The sequence below is a fragment of the Tachypleus tridentatus genome, chromosome 12 (assembly GCF_004210375.1).
Source record: "Tachypleus tridentatus isolate NWPU-2018 chromosome 12, ASM421037v1, whole genome shotgun sequence".
Lineage (NCBI taxonomy): Eukaryota > Metazoa > Arthropoda > Merostomata > Xiphosura > Limulidae > Tachypleus > Tachypleus tridentatus.
Genome location: NC_134836.1, coordinates 35,093,556 through 35,113,869, shown reverse-complemented (window position 1 = coordinate 35,113,869; position 20,314 = coordinate 35,093,556). Strand labels below are relative to the sequence as shown.

The 20,314-nt window shown below is 36.2% G+C and overlaps 1 protein-coding gene across 1 annotated transcript in view; it reads right to left on the bottom strand.

Moving 5' to 3' along the window:
• LOC143235617 (uncharacterized) overlaps positions 1-20,314 on the bottom strand; it is a 44,718-nt gene that overhangs the window by 9,484 nt on the left and 14,920 nt on the right. Inside the window, exon 2 of the mRNA XM_076473851.1 lies at positions 1,108-1,245. Coding sequence (XP_076329966.1) covers positions 1,108-1,245 — 138 coding nt within the window. The remainder of the gene's footprint in view (positions 1-1,107; positions 1,246-20,314) is intronic.

Below are 20,314 nucleotides of genomic sequence, written 5' to 3'. Positions count from 1 at the left end.
GCCTGTCCTTGAACTTTGTAGAACGTTCTTGAGAGTAAGAAACAACAATATTTATTTTACAAAATCGCTGGTACCATTTTAACATTATTGAAAGTTTTAGAAACCCACATGATTTGTATAAAAGAGTCTAGCCGAGAGACAGAAAAAGAATATGCTTAGTCAGCTACAGTCACTACTCTACAGGCCTCGGAAGCCTTCGAATCTCTGTCACACCAAACATGCTCGCCCTTTCAGCCGTAAATGCCTTATAATGTGACGGTCAGTCCCACTATTCGTTATTAAAAGAGTAGCCCAAGAGTTGGCGGTGGGTGGAGATGACTAGCTGCCTTCCCTCTAGTTTTACACTGTCAAATTAGGGACGGCTAGCACTGATAACCCTCGAGTAGCTTTGCGCAAAATTCAAAACAACCAAACCATTGTTTACATCTTACGAATGCAATAGACAACTTTGGATGTTTTGTTAGGCACTAAATTGTGAGCTATCAAATACTTTTATAAAAGAAAACTACATGTCAATTTATTGTTGTAGAAGAAGCGGAAGAATATTTTCGATCTTATGTAAATGACATACAAAGAAATCCGTTGAAGAAAAATTGATTTAATTCACATTTTCATGAAAAAACTAATGTGTTATCATAGTGATCTCAGGGATACAAGGTGATATCGTACCCCTAGTCATTGGGGGTATAATTGCACATTGTGCAGGACTTAAGAATTTTACGATATTTGATGCCTACTGTTTATGAGTATGAAAAATAAATAAAAAATAAATTAAAAGTAAAGCTTTTTTTTTTTTTTGTAATGCTGACAGTTGTTGTCTAAAAATGACACTGATATTCTGAGTACTAATCTAATTATCAAATTAGGTTATTTATCGCTACACTAACTGGTACTGAATTACGAAAAAAGTTTTTAGTAAAGGATGTTTTTTTTTAATTGTTGAAATATACAAAAAGATATGCATTTATTAGTTCTACGAGTCATTTTTTTTCAATGGCTATTCAAAGTGAACAAGCAGAATAACTTAATGAAATTCTAAAATTTCTTTTACGTATTAATTCCAGGTTTTTATAGCAAATCAGTGCCAGTCTAGAGTAAAATACTCACCCATAACGTCATCCTGGCAATCCTGCTTAAAAAGGGGAGGTAGAATAGGAGATTCAAAAGCTGGGGAAATGTCACTAGTATTGTTCGGCTGTTGCCAAAAGGACTGTGGCAGAGCTCTTAACTTCATGGGAAGTGGGTCTGCGGATGTAGAAAAGAACAAATGATTATATTCTGATGGTATATTCCAGTTTTAGAATGTTCGTGTTAGAGTAAGTGAATATATACTGTGTTAAGGTGTAGTATAAGAGTTCAACCTCTTGTACATAATAATGAGAAATTGACTGTCAAAACATTGGCTTTTGCTTTTATAATTTGGAAGTTGCAATAATTCCTCCTTTTGTAACGATTTGTAAACAGAAAGATATGCTTAAGTCGAAGTCCATTCGTTTGTTACATGCTTAACAGTTAAGCTATTCTGTAGTGATATGAAATTATTAATTTTGATTTTTTTTCATGTCATAGTTGTTTCCATATGAGGAAAAAGTTTCATTAAGATGCTGATCAGTTGCACCCATTCATGCTTGGTTATTCCAGACAATCGCTTTACTGTTTATAAACACAAAGGCTAAAAATAAATCCACCTCTTATTATTATGAATAAAAGTATAAATACACAGGTAACAATTGTTAAGGATGTTCGAAGTATTTCAAAATAATTTCTTTTTTTTTGTGACGATTGTCATCAAACAAAAAAATTACATTAAGTGGTAAGTCTATTGTGGCCTTTTCAAAGTTGCGGATCAGAAAGGCTAAAGGTGCAAGTCGCGAAATATTGTTAAGACGAGGATGACCGTTTGCTCTCCTTATTGTCAAAGGTTCAAATTTTTAAGTATGGATATATCAGGACATCAATGGTGGTCATTTAGTCTATTGTCGCTTAAGGTGAAAATACCGCGTAAGAAATAATACTTTGTTGGCTTCGTATTTCATAAAGTACGTTCAACAAATTATTTAAGGTCTTGTAAATATTCATATATAATTCAAATGCTTAATTGGTTAAGCGTGTGAATAAGAAAAATTACAAATAACAATTTTATTTTGTGAGGTATTTATTACTGTATGAAAAGTGCGTTACCATGGAAACAAATTATGAACTTTCGCTCTCACGTAACACGCCAGCTCGGAACGTTACCTGATTCAGTGGAATGCTTCTAAGTCTGTAACAATAATTGTAGATCGTTGTGTGTAGTAGACAATCTTTGTTGTTTGTTATTTTAGCATCCAGTGTTTTTTGTCTTGTCAAAGAATACAGAATACTGTTGTATCTCTAACTGTACGTTATACAACAAGTTTTCTCGCTAAACCACAGAAAAACAGTTAAAAAAACAAAATGAAAAAGAAGACAACAGCTCACAACAGCATTCTGCTCTTCATACTGAGTCTTTATCGGGATTCGGACCATGTTTTGGACGAACGAGGGTCAGGTTTAGCACTGATCTCTTCCTCCCTCTCACGAGTTGTTTCTTTGTTTGCACTTTGACTGAATCCTGGACAACAGCCATTTGTTCATTGTTCGCAGTCTTAATTAACATACCCTTTACGTGTCGTGTCCAGTTTATGGGGTGATATTAACTATATTTTCACCGTCCCCATTTATGCATAATTGCATTGTTATATCAGTCCATGTTTACAATACAGTTTCGCTTAGCCGTCATACACACACACACACAAAATATCCTGTTTTTCATACTAAACCATTTTAAGTAGAACTACGTTTGTGTTCAGGATTAATAAAGCCTATCCATGTTTGGCCTGCTGTTGAACACGCTGTCTAAACCCATTTTAACAAAGCAACTTCCTGTTCTATTGCTAGATAAACCACCATGGATAATTGTAATCTGTCGTCATCATTGTTATAATAAAATTATTTTGAAAGTATTTAGATTATTGTGTTTTCTCGGTTTAGCACATTTCGAAATAATACAACACAAACAAAAGCTTGAATATTTTGTAAAGTTCAAATATTTTAATTTGAAGAGGCTTAGCACAGCCTGGTGATTAGGTTGCTCAACTACCAATCTCAGGGTCACGGGTTCGAATCTTCATTACGACAAACATGCGAGCCTTTACAACAAATGATAGTCAGTCTCATAATTCGTTTGTAAAGAAAAAAAAAGACATTTTGTGCAAATAGCCATTGTGTGTCTTGGCGAGAAATTCAAAACAAACCTTTAATCGAAAAGAAAACAAACGTTGGACGTTCCTTACTCTGTGAGTTTTGGAGTACGTCGTGGCATAATTAATCACTGTCGAATAATTTTAGGGGAACGAGGCTTAAGGGCAGAACATTTTGCACAATATTTAAATTTGAAAAGGGATAACCTTTATATAAACAGCATTCTTTTCGAACCTTAGGTATGTCAGAGATAATAATAATATTTTGATAGAATAATGAATCTTATTACAGAAAGAAGCTTTGAAAAAGTAACCCAATTTTATAACTGATAACATATCGTGGTTAGATGGGTTTGTCGAATAAATTATGCCGTTTTTCTGTTGTTTGTGAATTTTTAATTTCTGTTTCTGCATAAATGTATTAGGGTGTAATTATTACTACATACGTTTATTCGTTGTTTTTTTTCTTGAATCATGTAGAACGCTGTACACGTACAACTTCTACCTTGTATTAGTTGGAGTTTGTCAGTATCAACTCAAACTCAGACCGTGTATCGAAGCAGGTAATAGTAATAATAATAATCTATTACAACAGTAACGAAATTTAATGCCAGGTTAGTTTCGGTCAATAGCCTGTCGTCGCGCAACAGTGGTTTCTGTTTGCACGGAAATCACGAGTTTTCTAAATCTGTCGCTAGCTTGAGAAAAACGAGAATCAAATTTGCAGCTTTATTCTTTTAAACAATGAATTCAAGACAAATAATTATTTTGTCGGAAATTGTTAACACCTCCTAGTGGCTCAGCTGTAAGTCTAGGGGCTCGCACTGCTAAAACCGAGTTTCAATACTTGTGATGTGCACAGTACAAACACCCATTTGTGCTTAACAAAAAACAAACAAACAAACCTCTGTAACGTAAAGTATATCTCAGAAAAACGTGAAAGTGCCCTGAATTATTGAATATGTGTTGGGATATTGAAATAACGTATCACAAAATTATGTATCTTTCAATTGTAAGCTTGCGGTTAGCGACATGACGTTTGTTATTGATACTTGCTATGTTAACCCTTAGGTGTCTTGGACATCTACACGTTGTTGTGGGGCATAAACCTTCCTTTGAACATGCAGCTTCGTTGTCCTCTTTTGTCTTACAGAAAACGTTTTGTTTGCAATACAATATTTTATTTGCAGTTTCAGTGCATATTGAGTACCAACTGCAGTGTCCGTCAGTTGGACTAGTGAAATAAAACTTTTATAACAAAAGATAGGAAATTATTCTTCTATTTTTTCTTAACATAATAAACATTAAACCAAAAATAAATACTGTTTTCAAAAATTCTATTAATATGAAATTAGATGGTGGGCTTAGCCCCCTTCATGACTTTCCTCGTGTAATCCTGTATCACTATGCCAGGTGTGGTGCTGATTGGTCAAGAAGTGTGGAAAAGTATAAAGAAGAGACACAGGCACACATTGACTTTTATTTATATATTTTGTTTTTATTATAGAATGTCGGTCAAGGAAGCCAGTAAGTTCCTCTTTCCCCAGTCACTCAAGAAACCACGTCAGTCAACAAGGGTGTCACGTGTATTTTCTTGTGAGAAAGATTGGAAACTGGCATATAACTATGCATGGTGTCTACAAACTGGCGTATAGCAACACACAGTACATTAATACCCATAGACTGATATGTACCTACATATATTCATGCATAAAGACACCGTACCCTATCACCTGAGGGCTTTTGAAAGGTTATAGTATATCGTATATTTATGTTAAACTGATTTCTTGAACCTACCCGGTTTTCTAAGTTAATGAATATATTCATAAAGAGTATGTAGAGAGTATACGTGTACAAATTATCTAGGAATTGACTTATATTTATTATTTACAGACTGACAAATACTCATACACAGGCCATAGGCACTGATAAATATTCGTAAATGTTACGTGCAGACTGATATTTGCTGATAGTTAGTACCCACAGAAGGACATAACCGTTAACTAGTGTGTACAGACTGGTATATATCTATACACAATAATTATATTATACACTGACACAAAGCTATCAGTACATCCCATAAGTAATGTCCGAAAATTTAATACAGAAAGTGCATCATCATTTCTCTCTTTGTAGAAGGCTTTAATGACTAAAATATGTAGTAGTATATGTATAAAAATGTTCAGACAAATAAAATAAACTAATCCAATTCCACTTTTTCATGTCATTAATCAATAAACCCTTATGAAAATGGATGTGTCTGAGGAACACATTAGGCATATAATGTTTTATGAGTTTAAAAAAGCCATTAGTGCAGTAGAAACTGTACGAAACATTTAAGGCGTTTGTGATGCGGAGTCTCTTAATGAAAGAAAATTAGTTCAGATCAGGTGACTACAGCTTAAATGATGCGCCACATTCAGGTCGTTCTGCTGAGTTTAATGATGACTTGCTGCTGGCTGCACTTGATGAAGATTGTGCTGTAGTAGTTGAAGAACTAGTACAGAATCTTAATTCAATCCAGTCAACAGTTCACCGTCATCTGCAACAGCTTGGAAAAGTGTTAAAACTTGGAAAATGGGTCCACCATTATTTGACAGAAGCTAACCTTAGAGAGAGAGTGGACATTTCCACTTCTCTGCACCCTCGTGAACGTCACTCACCTTTTTTTGACAGGTTAGTGATTGGAGATGAAAAATGGATATTTTATAAAAATGTTAAGCGCCGCAGACAATGGCTCAGTGCAGGTAAACTGGCTAAAGCACAGCCCAAAATGAATCTCTACCCTAGGAAAGTCTTGTTAAGCGTTTGGTGGGATATTGTTGGTGTGATCCACTTTAAGTTGCTGCCACTAAATGTAACGATTATATCAGACTTCTTTTGTCAACAGTTAGAGCGCTTGAATGTTGCATTGAAAGAAAAGAGTCCTGCTTTAATCAATCGTAAAGGTGTTGTGTTACACAAGGATAATGCACGACCACATATAGCAAAGATAACATCTGCAAAGATTGAAGAGCTAGACTAGAAAAGAACTTCCACATCTTCCTTATTCTCCAGACCTTGTGCCATCTGATTATCATCTATTCCGAAGTTTGCAGAACTATTTTCATGGAAAAGAACTTGGAACACATGAAGATGTCAAAAGTACCCTCTCTACATTCTTTTCCTTCAAACCCCAAGTATTTTACAGAAGTGGCATTCAGAAGATTGTGAATCGTTGGTAGAAAGTAATTAATACTAATAGAAGATGCATTAAAAGCATTTGAAATCCTTTCTATTTTTCTAAACCTAAAATCAGACTTAAGGGATGACCTGATACTTATGCATAATATCTAGGCCCGGCATGGCCAGGTGGTTAAGGCACTCGACCCGTAATATGAGGATCGCGAGCTCGAATCCTTGTCACACCAAACATGCTTGCCCTTTCAGCCGTGGGGACGTTATAATGTGACGGTCAATCTTACTATTCATTGGTAAAAGAGTAGCTCAAGAGTTGGCGGTGGGTGGTGATGACTAGCTGCCTTCACTCTAGTCTTACACTGATAAATTAGGGACGGTTAGTGGAACTAACAATCAACATTTCCATCAGTGTAGATAATATGATGTATTGTTCTTATATCTTTACTTGTAATTATTCCAATATATTGTTTTATCAAGTACGTACTCTAGCTGTTAACAATATTTTTTACCGTAATCCTTAATAATTTCTTACGAGGTTGGGTCAGCTTTTGTATATAAGCTATTCTTAATTAGAAATATTAACCTAACAGTGCAAAAAAGATTGCTGTTATAAAAATATGATAATAAACAAGACGATAATAAATGAAATTTGATATTGTTTGGTAGTATGAATATTATATTTTTATGAAAGTACTAATAAGCAGATAATATAGTATACCTTACATAAGGAGCACAGAAACACTAGCTGAGGGCTTAAAATAATAAGCTAAACATTTATTTATTTGAGAATTGTAACCTTAGTATAACCTGATTACCTATTCTTCTTAGCACTATATTTTGAACTAGGTAAACCACCCCTACTCTATAACGTGTGTTTTTTCTTTGTTTGTTTGTTTTTGAATTTCGCGTAAAGCTACACGAGGGCTATCTGCGCTAACCGTCCGTAATTTAGCAGAGTAAGACTGGAGAGAAAGTAACTAGTCATCACCACCCACCGCCAACTCTTGGGCTACTCTTTCACCAACGAATAGTGAGAATGACCGTAACTTATAACGCCCCCACGGCTGAAAGGGCGAGTATGTTTAGTGCGACGGGGATTGGAACCCGCGACTCTTAGATTACGAGTCGAACGCTTTTATCCATCTGGCCATGCCGGGCCTACTCTATAACGTTGGAGGCTAGTCACGTCTGAGACAATTTAAAAGACCGTGCTGTGTTGATCGCAGTAATATATCCATAGTAGAAATAAAAACTAATTTTTATGAAGTTACACAAAAATAAATAAAAAATAGAATAATATCTAAAATGTTACAGAAAATACAGTGTCCGAAAATGAACGTACCTAAAATAAAGTTGAATGACTTTATTGTTATTTGAGATAACATAAATTGAATATAAAGACAAGTAGTAAGTTTATAAGTTTTAGTTTTAATTATTAATGGACTTCTACACGTATTCCATCATTCGCTATAACACTATGTAACAACATTTTTACTTTTTCTTGTTCCTGGACAGAAAGGGTTATTTCCCAACTGCTTATGCCTAAAGTAAATGGAAAAGACCTATATTTCGTTTCAAACTTTGCTTTTGTGACCTGGGATCGTATAACTAAAACATGATAGGAGACTATATTTGGAGGCTGATACGTGAAAGTGATTTACATTACAGTCGCAAATCTCGAAAAACTACTCCCAAACATTTTTGTTCATTTTTATATAACTTTAGTATAAATACATGTAAATCTTGATTCATATGTTGTTTTATTCAGACCTTATGCGAATGAAAATGTGCAAATTTGCCCGTTTTTACATAGAAAATATGTTAATTTCTATAGAAATCTCATTATCCAGGTCACAAAAGCAAAGTTTGAAGGGAATAATGGCCATTTTCTGTACTTTTACAACATGAGCAATTTAGAAATAACACATACTATCCAGGAACAATTTTTGTGTTACACAGTGTAATTTATCTACTTCTGCGTTGAAATTCTAAGAAATCATTTTCCAACACACAAGTACGGATACACAAGATAGCATCACGAATCCAATGTTTCAGTTATTCAAGGTATTTTGGTTTGTTATGGTAGACATTTGTTTTAAAACTCCTCGGGGAAGAAAATCTAAAGGGGTTAAAGCGAGCGAGTGAGTGAGCTTTTTGTTAGGTACTGCCCTACGAATCTAATGCTTTGGAAAAGTATGGTTTAAAAATTCTTTAACAATGCAAGCAAAGTGGGGTGGTGCTCCATCCTGTTGAGAGACAGCACTTTGTAACAAGCCAGAATCGCAGAGTTTTGGAATGAAGAAATTTTGTAACTCGTGTTGATACGAATTTCCAGTAACAGTTCATTCGTTAAAGAAACATAAACAAACAATATTAGGCCTGGCATGGCCAAGCGCGTAAGGCGTGCGACTCGTAATCCGAGGGTCGCGGGTTCGCGTCCGCGTCGCACTAAACATGCTCGTCCTCCCAGCCGTGGGGGCGTATAATGTTACGGTCAATCCCACTATTCGTTGGTAAAAAAGTAGCCCAAGAGTTGGCTGTGGGTGGTGATGACTAGCTGCTTTCCCTCTAGCCTTACACTGCTAAATTAGGGACGGCTAGCACAGATAGCCCTCGAGTAGCTTTGTGCGAAATTCCAAAAAACAAACAACCAAACAAAACAAACAATATTAATACAACAAAACTTACAAGTCTACTGCTTGTACTCATATTAAAATTTTGCTGTTATCTCAAATAACAATAAAGTTATCCAACTTTATGTTTGTTATATTCATTGTCGGATACCTTGTGTAATATATGATGGGTGTGTTAAAGAACTCGTACTTTAACATGCTGATGTAACACACAGAGCTGGTTAGAGGAAGAAATTAACTACTCTTACTTTAACTTGTTATATATATCCACACACAAAACTGATTACAGGAATAAACCTATGAGGTTGAATCTTCTATAAAAGTCGAAAATGAAACACCAAGAGCCTCTAGCAAGTAAAAAGTTCAGGAAACATAGTGAGATGGAAAGTGTAAGTGAAAACATTCTTAATTTTATCAGTAAGAATACTAGTTTATAGATTACTGAAATCAAACTTTTTTGTTATTTTAGTTTCAAAACGTTTACTTCTTTGTTTACATCTAATGAAATTACCTATAACAGTGAATGAATGATTGACGATTTTCATACCGATAACATAGAATTAATCACCAACTCAAAACCAAAATAAAATAGCAACAAAACTGACCATAAGTAAACGACCACATCTTGAAGATTCTGAACAGCAATCTTCAACTTCTCGAACAGCTGTACCTCATTTTCTGATATTACATTTTTTATGAGACAAATTTTTAGGGCAAATGCCACCCCTTTTTTATTCAAAAGGGACTAGAGGGGCTTGCTGGCTCTTAAAGTCAATCAAGAAGTAACGTTCTGAGGACATCTTGGTGAAAACGTCCACTCTAAAACACAGTGGACTCCTCTTGCATTCGAAGGCCATTGTAAATATATCAGGTTACTTCCTATGCCACTTTGAATACGTCACGAGGAGTTATTCTTGAGAGGGATTTGAAGAAAATCCCCGAGTAAGATATCCTCACTGGTTTCTCCACTCAAGGAATTTCTGCAGTGAGGCGTATCTCCATTCGCAAAGATGGAATTATGATGCCGATCAATTTCCTCATTTTGACGTCACCAACACCATCTGTCATCACCAAGTTATCTAAATTGTACAGCAATATATTCTGAACCCTCTCATATATTTCCAATGTCAGCGGTTCGGTCACTCAAAGGAATCATGTCGTGGTTCCTTGACATGTGCTAGTTGCGGTGGTAAGAACCATGATGCTTACGAGCGTGAAATGTGTTAACTCTAGTGGTTCCCATCCCTCTTAATTTCGTTTTTGCCATCGGTGGGTGGAGAAAAAAGAGATATAGTGTTTGAAAAAGGTTCACGACATTTCTTACCCCGAGGCTCGAATGTTACTGTCCATCCATCTCGGACATATGCTCTCTGATTGTAGCTGTTGCAGTGCAGACAGATCTTTCCGTGCCTCCATTAGACTCACTCTCCAACCATGGGGAGAGTCTTTTGCCCTCTGTGGTTAAGATAGTAGACGAGTCAATGTCTACCCCAATCTCTGTACCTACCAATCCTCCCAGTGACTGCTCGGATCCACTTTCTTTAGCCCTGGCTTCTGGCATATGCTCGGGCCCATCTTCTTTGGGCCTGAGATGTCGAACGATTATTCGTTCTTGACCCCAGTTGCTGTACTCTACTTCTACTGACAGAGACCTGTCCACTCGATCCAGGGCAGAATTCATGGAGGTCTAAAGACCTCCTTCTAATAAAAAAAACGACGTGTTCGTAAATCAAAAGGTTTTCCACCCAGTTCTCGACCGAAATAAAAATGGCCACATTGCTACAATGGTTTTCATTCAGGTTTTAATTCGAATATAGATGGCATTGATGATTTGAATGGTTCTTATTATCCTATTCTTTTCTTACAGTAAATGTTTCTGAAATCCGTCATTGCAGTTTTCTTTGCACAGAAATGATAGATTGTGTGATGGACGAGTGCATGTAGAGGTAGCACTGCTGGCTGATCATCATGTGCCCACCCTGTCTTTGCCACTTGATACATCCGTGTATGTGTATTCATGGGTTGTAGCATGAATGTTTGTTCTCTCTACCTATCTTCTGGAGCAACTTATGATCAATCAGCCCTTGATACTCTCAATGAACAGCTGCTTTCTCCCTTTTTAATCCTGGGGATTTTAATAAACATAATCTCTACTTGGGTGGCGCTGATATTGATAGGAGAAGTTGTTCCATGGAGCATATGCTCTCGGATCACAACCATTTTCTCGTCAATACTGATTCTTATACTTATTTTCACGCACCTCGTCAGTCTTTTACTGCTACTGATCTCTCTACCTGCACCCTTTCACTCATTTCTTTTGGGGGGTTGACAGTGACCCATGGATCAATGATTATTTCTCTATCTTTTTGAGGGAGACAGCTCGTGGCTGACTGATGCCACCCGATCCGGCTTGCCTTGGTGGAAGCTGGACCAAACCAACTGGCCCCTTTCACTGTTTCTTGCTTGTTTTCGTTTGATTTTAAAGTTCGTGCAAAGCTACATGAGAGTTCTCTGCGCTAGCCGTCTCTAATTTAGCAGTGTAAGACTAGAGGGAAGGCATTTAGTCATCGCCACCCACCGCCAACTCTTGGGCTACTCTTTTACCAACGAATGAGATTGATCTTCACATTATAACGCCCCCACGGATGAAAGAGTGAGCATGTTTGGTGTGACGGGGATTCGAACCCGCGACCTTCAGATTACGAGTGGAGTGATTTAACCACATGGCCATGCCGGGGCGATTGACATATTTTGGTAGAACATAGGACCCATCAATCCATATCAGCTGTTCCATTCTTTAAACCAAGCTAAAATGTGAATAAATAAATTTTAAAAAATCTTGAAGCCAGCACTTATCAATTATATAATCAATTTTGAATTCACTTCAGTTTACTGCCTCCACAACATGTGAAAGTAACCCATTCCGCTGTAAATGTGAAAAGATGATGCATTAACATTATCAATTCCCTTTACAAACATCTCAGTCAGATCCCCCATCATAACAAATGGTGGATTTAAGGTTGTGTGGGCCCAGGAGTTAATAATTTTTGTGGGCCCTAGATCCCAGGTAATTTTACATAGAATAAAAGTATCAGTATGCTCTCATTAAGATCATGGGCCTTGGGGCTTAGCCCCATCTAGCCCCACTTTTATCTCTTTTTTGAAGATAAAACAATGAGAGATTTCAGCCTCTCCTCCAATGATAACCACTTCATTCCAGGCACCTTTCTAGTAATTGTTCTCTGAATCATTTCTAACAATTTGATGTTTATCCTAAGGTAAGGAGCCCATGACTGAGTACAATATTCCAAATATGGTCTAACCAGTGACTTGTACAATGAAATTATAAAATATTTAGATGTGTATTCAGTATTTCTATAGGTAGAACCTAAAATCTTGTTCTACCACTAGCAACAGCACACTACTTGGATGGCTTTAAAGACTGATTGACTATTACACCAAGATTCTTCCATAACATTTTTAAGGTTACTTCCATCCATATTTTGATACCCTATATGCAGCATTATCTTACATTTATTACAATTAAAACCTATGTACCATTAATTTGCCCACCTCTGTAAATTATTTAAATCCCTTTGTAAAGTAGCAGCATCCTCTTCACAGCTAGCATCACCCAAGACCTAAATATTATCTGCAAAGTTAAGTAATTTATTGACCATTCCCTTAATCTGTCATTGATGTAAATCAAAAAGAGCAAAGGTTCTAATAGTGGGCTTTGAGGTACACCACTTTTGACATAAATACAGTTTGGCTGAGCTCCATTTATAACAACCCTTTGTCTTCTTCCAACACAGCTACAAATCTATCAAATTTGTTTAATTATCTCCAACACCTTTTGTGTGGCGCTTTATCAAATATTTTCTTAAAATTCAGATACACCAAATCTACGCTGTTATCATCATCTCGATAAAGAGTAACCTTTTCAAAAACTGTCAAAATATTTGTAATGCAAGACTTTTCTTCAGTGAAACCACTTTGACTATTCAATAACTTTATAAACACTTTTAAGCACCTTTTGTAAGACTTTCCAAAATTTATGGTTTTATAGTTACTTTATAGTTTTTATCACCTTCCTTGAAAAGAGAAGTGACGGTAACTAAATCTCAATCTTCTGGTATCTGCTTATTATTCAAGGATTAAGAAAAACGTAGCAAGTGGCTTACACATCCAATTTTATAATTTTTCTAAAACCATTGGGGAAATATTATTTGGTCTAGGAGCCTTATCGTTTCTTAAACTTCTCAATTATTTTCTTAAACAACTCAGAATAAATATAGTTATCTTTTCCATCTTGTTTCCATCTATCAACTATTCAAGATGTGAAATACTGTTTAAATCTTTGTTAGTAAAAACTAAAGAAAACAGCAAGATTTTAATTATCCAGCAATCTCGTAATCTTCTGACACGAGTTTTTCTTTATGATCCCTCAAGGGTTCTACCCCACCCTAACGTTTCATTTACTCTTAATGTATTTAAAGAAATCCATACTGTTAATTTTTACATTTTCATCCCTCTCTTTCTGATATTTCCTTTGATAACTGATGTCGAATTTCCTGTTTCATCAACGTTCTTGATCTTCTATAATCTTCTACAATTTCCTGTCATACCAGTCAATTTAAATTTCTTAACATTATGATGCTTGTCTTTAATTTTTATCTTTTACACTGTTTGTCAACCAACCTAGCGGCACGGCATGGCCAGGTGGGTTAGGGCGTTCGACTAGTAATCGAGGGTCGCAGGTTCGAAAAGCCTACCCTCACAACTACTTCTACACTCATTTCCCATGCTAAACTATTCTCTCACCCTTATTCTTTTTACGTTTAGTTTTCCCTGGCCCTCACCACTATTTAGTCCTGTCTAAAACTTCCCTTACAGCTGACTTATTAGCTGTAGCAATCAAGCCAGACCCAATTTTATTTAAATGTACATCATCCATTCCAAGGAACTATCTTCTTCTACCGAATTAACTCCACAAGTCCAACGTGCCAATCTGCTCATTTTTACTTACTAACCTAAGCCTAACATTTAGACTCAGTAACCTACTTCCTCCCCTAAGTTACTTCTGGGAAGTATCTCTGTAAAAGTTAAGTTATGGCATTTTTAAATGCCTTTATCGATCCCCTGTTACTTATTAATTATCTCCTCTGACCTGCTTTTTTTTACATCATTAACTCTTACATGCACCACAAAACTCCATCTGTGCCAGCCCACTTTTATTATATTTCCTGCTCTGTCAGTTATGTACTCCACCTTGGTAGCATATTTCGATTATTTTCTCCCTATTTACACAAACCGTTCTATCCACATATGTTGTCAAGGATTTATCTCTAACTATAACATTCGTATCATTCACATCCTTCTCTGACCCAGTAGCGTATTTCAATAGGGACTAGAGGGGGCTCAGCCCCCAAGTCTCATGGTCTTAATGGGGACCTATTGATACTTTTTTCTATGTAAAACTACATGGGATGTACAGCATGCAAAAATTATTGGCCCCTGAGCCCACACAACTTTAAATCCGCTATTTCTTTGAGAACTTTGTTTTCTTTCCTTCTAATAGTTCTTCTGCGCAGAAGTCCAGGGATGAACATTATTGATCGATATAATAAGTTCATTACAAAGAAATCCACTACTTTTAACTCTATTAGTACTCCTGAAAGTGACCGTTAGCAGATGTATTCCTTGACGGCAAATGCTTAAGCTTCTACTGAAATCCTGCTTCCATTTCCCACAGTCTACACTTCTATTTATCTATTGTCTCTAATTTAACTATGATAGCCTCCAGCTTACAAACTCTAAATAAAAATTGCACATATCCGTTACTAGCTTTCTTAAAAGTACATGCCAGTCTCGAGTTCTCAAATCAAACTCGCTCACCTAATAAACTATGAACGTTTAATTCCTACACTAGTCTTAACCATACTTATACTTATAGACTGAAAATAAATACTCAATACCAAATACCAGTAGCCTATTCTCAACAATGCTACTGTTAGGTTTAACGTTTAAGAACCAATTATACAAGTTTTTAATCACTAGCTCGTCTTCACACGAAAGTAATGAATTTTATCTTTGATTGTATAGAAGTTAAAAATATAATTTTGTTAGAAATGACAATTACTGGTCTTTAATATATACATAATGTTAATGATATAATGTATTTAGCCTAATTTATATTACAACCTACCAATAACTGGGTTCCACTCGGTGGGCTCAGCAGATAGCCCGATGTGGCTTTACTATAAGAAAAACAAACACATACAAATAACTGTAAGATGATTTTAAATTAATAGGTCTAAGTTCTAGTTTATTTGCTTTTGAATTTTGCACAAAGTTGCATGAGGGCTATGTGCACTAGACGTCCCTAATTTAGCAGTGTAAGACTAGAGGGAACGCACCCACGGCCAACTCTTGGGCTACCCAACGAATAGTGGGATTGATGGTCAATTTATAACGCCCTCACAGATCAAAGGGCTAGCATGTGTGGTGTAACAGGAATGCGAACCTGCGACCCTCAGATTACGAGTCGAGTTCCTCAACCCACCTGGCCATGCCGGGCCTAAGTTCAAGTGGGCAAGTTGATACTTAAAAATCAAGATATAATAAAGTAGTTGTTATATTGTATTTATTTAATAAAAACAGTATGTTTAACCTGTTTTCCTATTTACTATTAAGTTGAAATATACGTAAGCCTAAAGTATCGTTACACGTATAAAGTCTATTCTGACGTTGTAGAAAAATTTATATAATTATACTTAAGTTAAATCTTTGACCATCTTATTTTTATTTACCGGTCTTACACTATCTTGTTATTTTTGTGTTATTTAATCCAAATTACTACAAATTACAACATTCATATTAAATAATTTTCAGAAATCTATAAGAGTTTAACATTTAACATCTCTTTTTTTCCCGTCATGCCAAGTACGTAGTATCTATATAAATTACATACTGATATATGTACCTATGTTTAATACCAACAGATTGAAATATACAAATTACATAAAGACTCGCATATGCTCGTGTATAATACGTATAAAAAGCATATGCCTATAAACAGTATTAACAGACTGAAATATACCTCAACACAGTATGTAAAATAATTATCTACTTTTATATCTAGTGTATACAAACTAAAATAGACATATACACCTGTATTTGGTACTCACAGACTCTCTTATATTCTCTCCCAGTGGCACAACGGTATACCTGCGGACCGACAACGCTAGAAATCGGGTTTCGATACCTATGTTTGGCAGAGCACAAATAACCCTTTCTGCAGCTTTGTGTTTAACTTCAAACAAACAAACATGCCTTATACTACTAAGTAGTGTCAAAGGACTGGCAAATATTTATGTATAACACATATAAATTGAAATATACCTACAATTAATACCAACATATTGGCACACTATAAGCCAAAATCTTGAGGCCAATGAACATAAAGAAAAAATATGCATTTTGCTTTGTTAGACTCAACCACTTATTTGAGTAGAGCCTCTAAAGATGAAAATAAGAAAAGGGAAAATAAAAATAAAAAACTTTTTAGCATTTAATGTGAACACTATGAAATTACCTAAATACTAGCTGGTCAAAAGCTTAAGACCATGCCAAAAAGAAGTTCTAAACAGGGTAGAAAATGCCCAACAAGAGATCTCAGTAGTCAGTTGCACGGCTGTCTTTGCGAATAACTTCAAACATTCGCTTTGGCATGGTCGATATAAACGTTTGAAGAAGGCTGGCTGGAATGTTATTCCAAGTGGTGACGATGGCTTTGGAATTGACATCCATTTCTATAGACTTCCCTTGCCATCCACCCTAAAACACTTTCAATGTGGTTCAGTTCGGGCGAACACGCCGGATGGTTCAAAATAATCATGTTGAAGCATGACAAACAGATGAAAAAGTCCTTTGTCTTGTGGGCATTGTGGATTGCAGCGTTGTTCTGCTGAAAGATCCAGTTATTCCCACACAAGCTAGTGTCTTCAGTAAACAAGGATACTCTCTCCAACATGCCAATGTAGCAAGTTGCTGTTTGACGCCCCTGTTTAACCTGAAGTTCCATTGTTCCATGGAAGGAGAAAGCATTCCAGATCATGATGGAACCTCCTCCACTGTGTCGTGTAGAAAATGTCTCTGGTGAGATATTCTTATCGTGCCAGTAATGTTGGAAGCCATCTGGACCATCGAGATTAATTTTTTTCTCATCAGAAAACATCTACGTCCCATGTTTGGTGCTTCTCAGCAAAGTTTAACCAAGCTGTTTTGTGGTGTGGAAGGAGGCGTGGCCTTTGAAGACGTTTACAGTTTTTAAAGCCTTTCTCTCATAGATGTCGTCTTGTTGTTCTTGAGCTGCATTCTGCGTCCGTAAGGGCCTTAATCTGGTTCGACGATTGGCTGGTGTGTTGCCGGACAACCCGTCGAATCCTTCTGCTCAACGCCGGCGAAATTTTCTTGGGCCGACCACTTGAAATTCTCGTTCCGTATCCCTCAGGGTCTTTTAAGAAATTTGGAACAGCAGTTTTACTATGCCCGTGAGATTTCACGAGCGATGGCACGCTGAGAGAGACCTTGCTTTTGCAGCTCGACAATTCTGCTACGTTCACACTCTGTTAACTTTTTAGCCTTTGCCATGTTTTCACCCAATGTAACACAGGAGATGTCAGTGGGAAATGTTGACAACGCTAATGCTTGAACACAAATGACTAAATTTCGTTATATGTTTACCGATTAACGCTTCGTTTCAGTATGGTCTTAAACTTTCATAAACTTTAAATTTCATAGTGTTCACATTTTCCCTATTAAATGCTAAAAAGTTGTTTATTTTTATTTTCCCTTTTATTATTTTCATCTTTCGAAGCTCTACTCAAATAAGTGGTTGAGTCTAACAACGCGAAATGCATAATTTTTCTTTATGTTCATTGGCCTTAAGATTTTGGCCGGCAGTGTATATGCCTACAGAAAATACACCTACATATTCTTAGTATTTACAGCTGACGTACAACGATACATAGTACTTACAAACATACATATATTCATGCATAGTACCAAGAGGTTTACATATACATAGTACCCGTAGTACCCACAGGTTGGCATTTTTCACATTCATAATATCTACCTCCCCGAGTACACGCATGCATAGTATCTATAGACAGTACACAACAAAAAATAGTACCGACAAACAGACGTATATACCGATACAAACTGCCTGCAGACTGGTTCGCACCCATGTTCATAGACAACACCTATCAATAAATAACACTTACAGACTGACGTATAAAAATTACTTGCAAAGAGAGAAATGACTGTATAATCTACGTACAGACTGATCTATAACTATATCTATACACCTATACTTATACAATATGACGCATACCTGTATTTAGTACCTACAAAATGACACATGCGCTTTTTGTTGTTGTTTTGTTTTAAGCATTAACAAGCAACAATTTAGAATGTTAGGGTAGTTTCGTTAATGTGTTGCCTCTCATAATAATTTCCCTACATGAGGGTGACTTAGGTTGCTCCTTCTGCATACATCTACAGGAAGCTGTTACTCCTCCGGTTGATGCACGGCTGACACATACTCATGGAATATATATTGATTTTTTTCCCCCCTATAACATCCTAGCTTAGTGTTGTGTAATGTAACGAAATAAAAGCGAAGTAAAGATTTATACATAATTGAATAAACTGGTTCAAGTTCTTTCATCGTTACTCGTTGTGTAAGTTCCAAACTGGGAAAGTTCTTTCAAAAACCGCACGGTTTACACTCTCACAACTAAATCGTATTCACATTTTGAGTAGAAAGAAAAAATCTTTACTTAAAATATTCGTTAAAAGAACGTTAATTGTATTTATTGTGTGAATAAAATCAAATCTGGTTTATATCTCGTTGATATGTGTCGGATGAGGTTGTTTGTTTGTTTGTTTGTTTTGGAATTTCGCACAAAGCTACACGAGGGCTATCTGCGCTAGCCGCCCCTAATTTTGCAGTGTAATACTAGAGGGAAGGCAGCTGGTCATCACCACCCACCGCCAGTTCTTGGACTACTCTTTTACCAAAGAATAGTGGGATTGACCGTCACAATATAAGCCCCGACGACTCCAAGAGCAAACAAGTTTAGTGCGACGGAGATTCGAGCCCGCGACCCTCAGATTATGAGTCAAACGCCTTAACCAACCTGGCCATGCCGGGCCAGCAGGAGGTTGTGCATGTGCAAAGAAGTATTTCTCCAAATCTCAATAAAAAAAAAAAATCGAAGGCGGTTGTTTATTTTCTACCTTTCTAATTCTAATCACGTCATTTCCTTAAACGCTCGTGCTCTACAGCGGCTGGAACGATTGTTCAGGACATTAAATGCAAGAGATCAGAATTAATGACTTACCACAGTTAGATATTGCTCTTAGTCGATACTAACATACTGGCGTAAATATTTGCTGTAAAAAACGAGAAACGCAAAAATGGCCTTGAACAAAAAACAAAACAAAAGTGACTGGTTTTCAAAACGTAAAGAGTTAATTATGAAATGCATTTGCACTTGGTTACCAATATTCGCTATAGTATGTTCTAAAGTAAAGATAATAATATTGAAATAAATATTATTTAAACGTTATGCAATTTATTTATGAAGAGAACTTTAAAGATCAAAATATAAAACATCCAAGAATAATCACAAATTAATGAATTTGTGGTTTAATCAAGTGTTCCCTTTTTTAGCCGCGACATAGCGGCTCATAGAATGGTTCTGAATTTTTGTTTTTCAAGTACAAATTAAAATCTCTTGACCGATTTGCGATCTAATTACAGTTTTGGACTCGGGAAGTAAAACTCTTTCACTTATTTTTTTGTCTACGCCCAAGATCTTGATGATTAATTTTCTCTAATTCTGCCTAAAATAATATATATTTGAGAGTAGGCTGGTAAAGGTCCTGATGAATAGCAATAAAAGTGAATCAGGTAAACGTGCACCTCAAACTCGGTATTGCTGGCTCAAAAAAATTAGCTAATTAAAAAAAGTCTCATAGGATAATTTACTCTAATTCTGTATAAAATATTTTCAACTGTCGTGACTATTTAGTATTATATTTTGGTATCCTTTGTATTGCTTCTGTTAGTGTTCCGAAGAAACATGTAGGTCCGGCATGGCCAGGTGGTTAAGACACCCAACTTATGATATTAGGGTCGTGGGTTCGAATCCTCGTCATACCAAACATGCTCGCCCTTTGAGCCGTGGGGGCGTTATAATGTGACGGTCA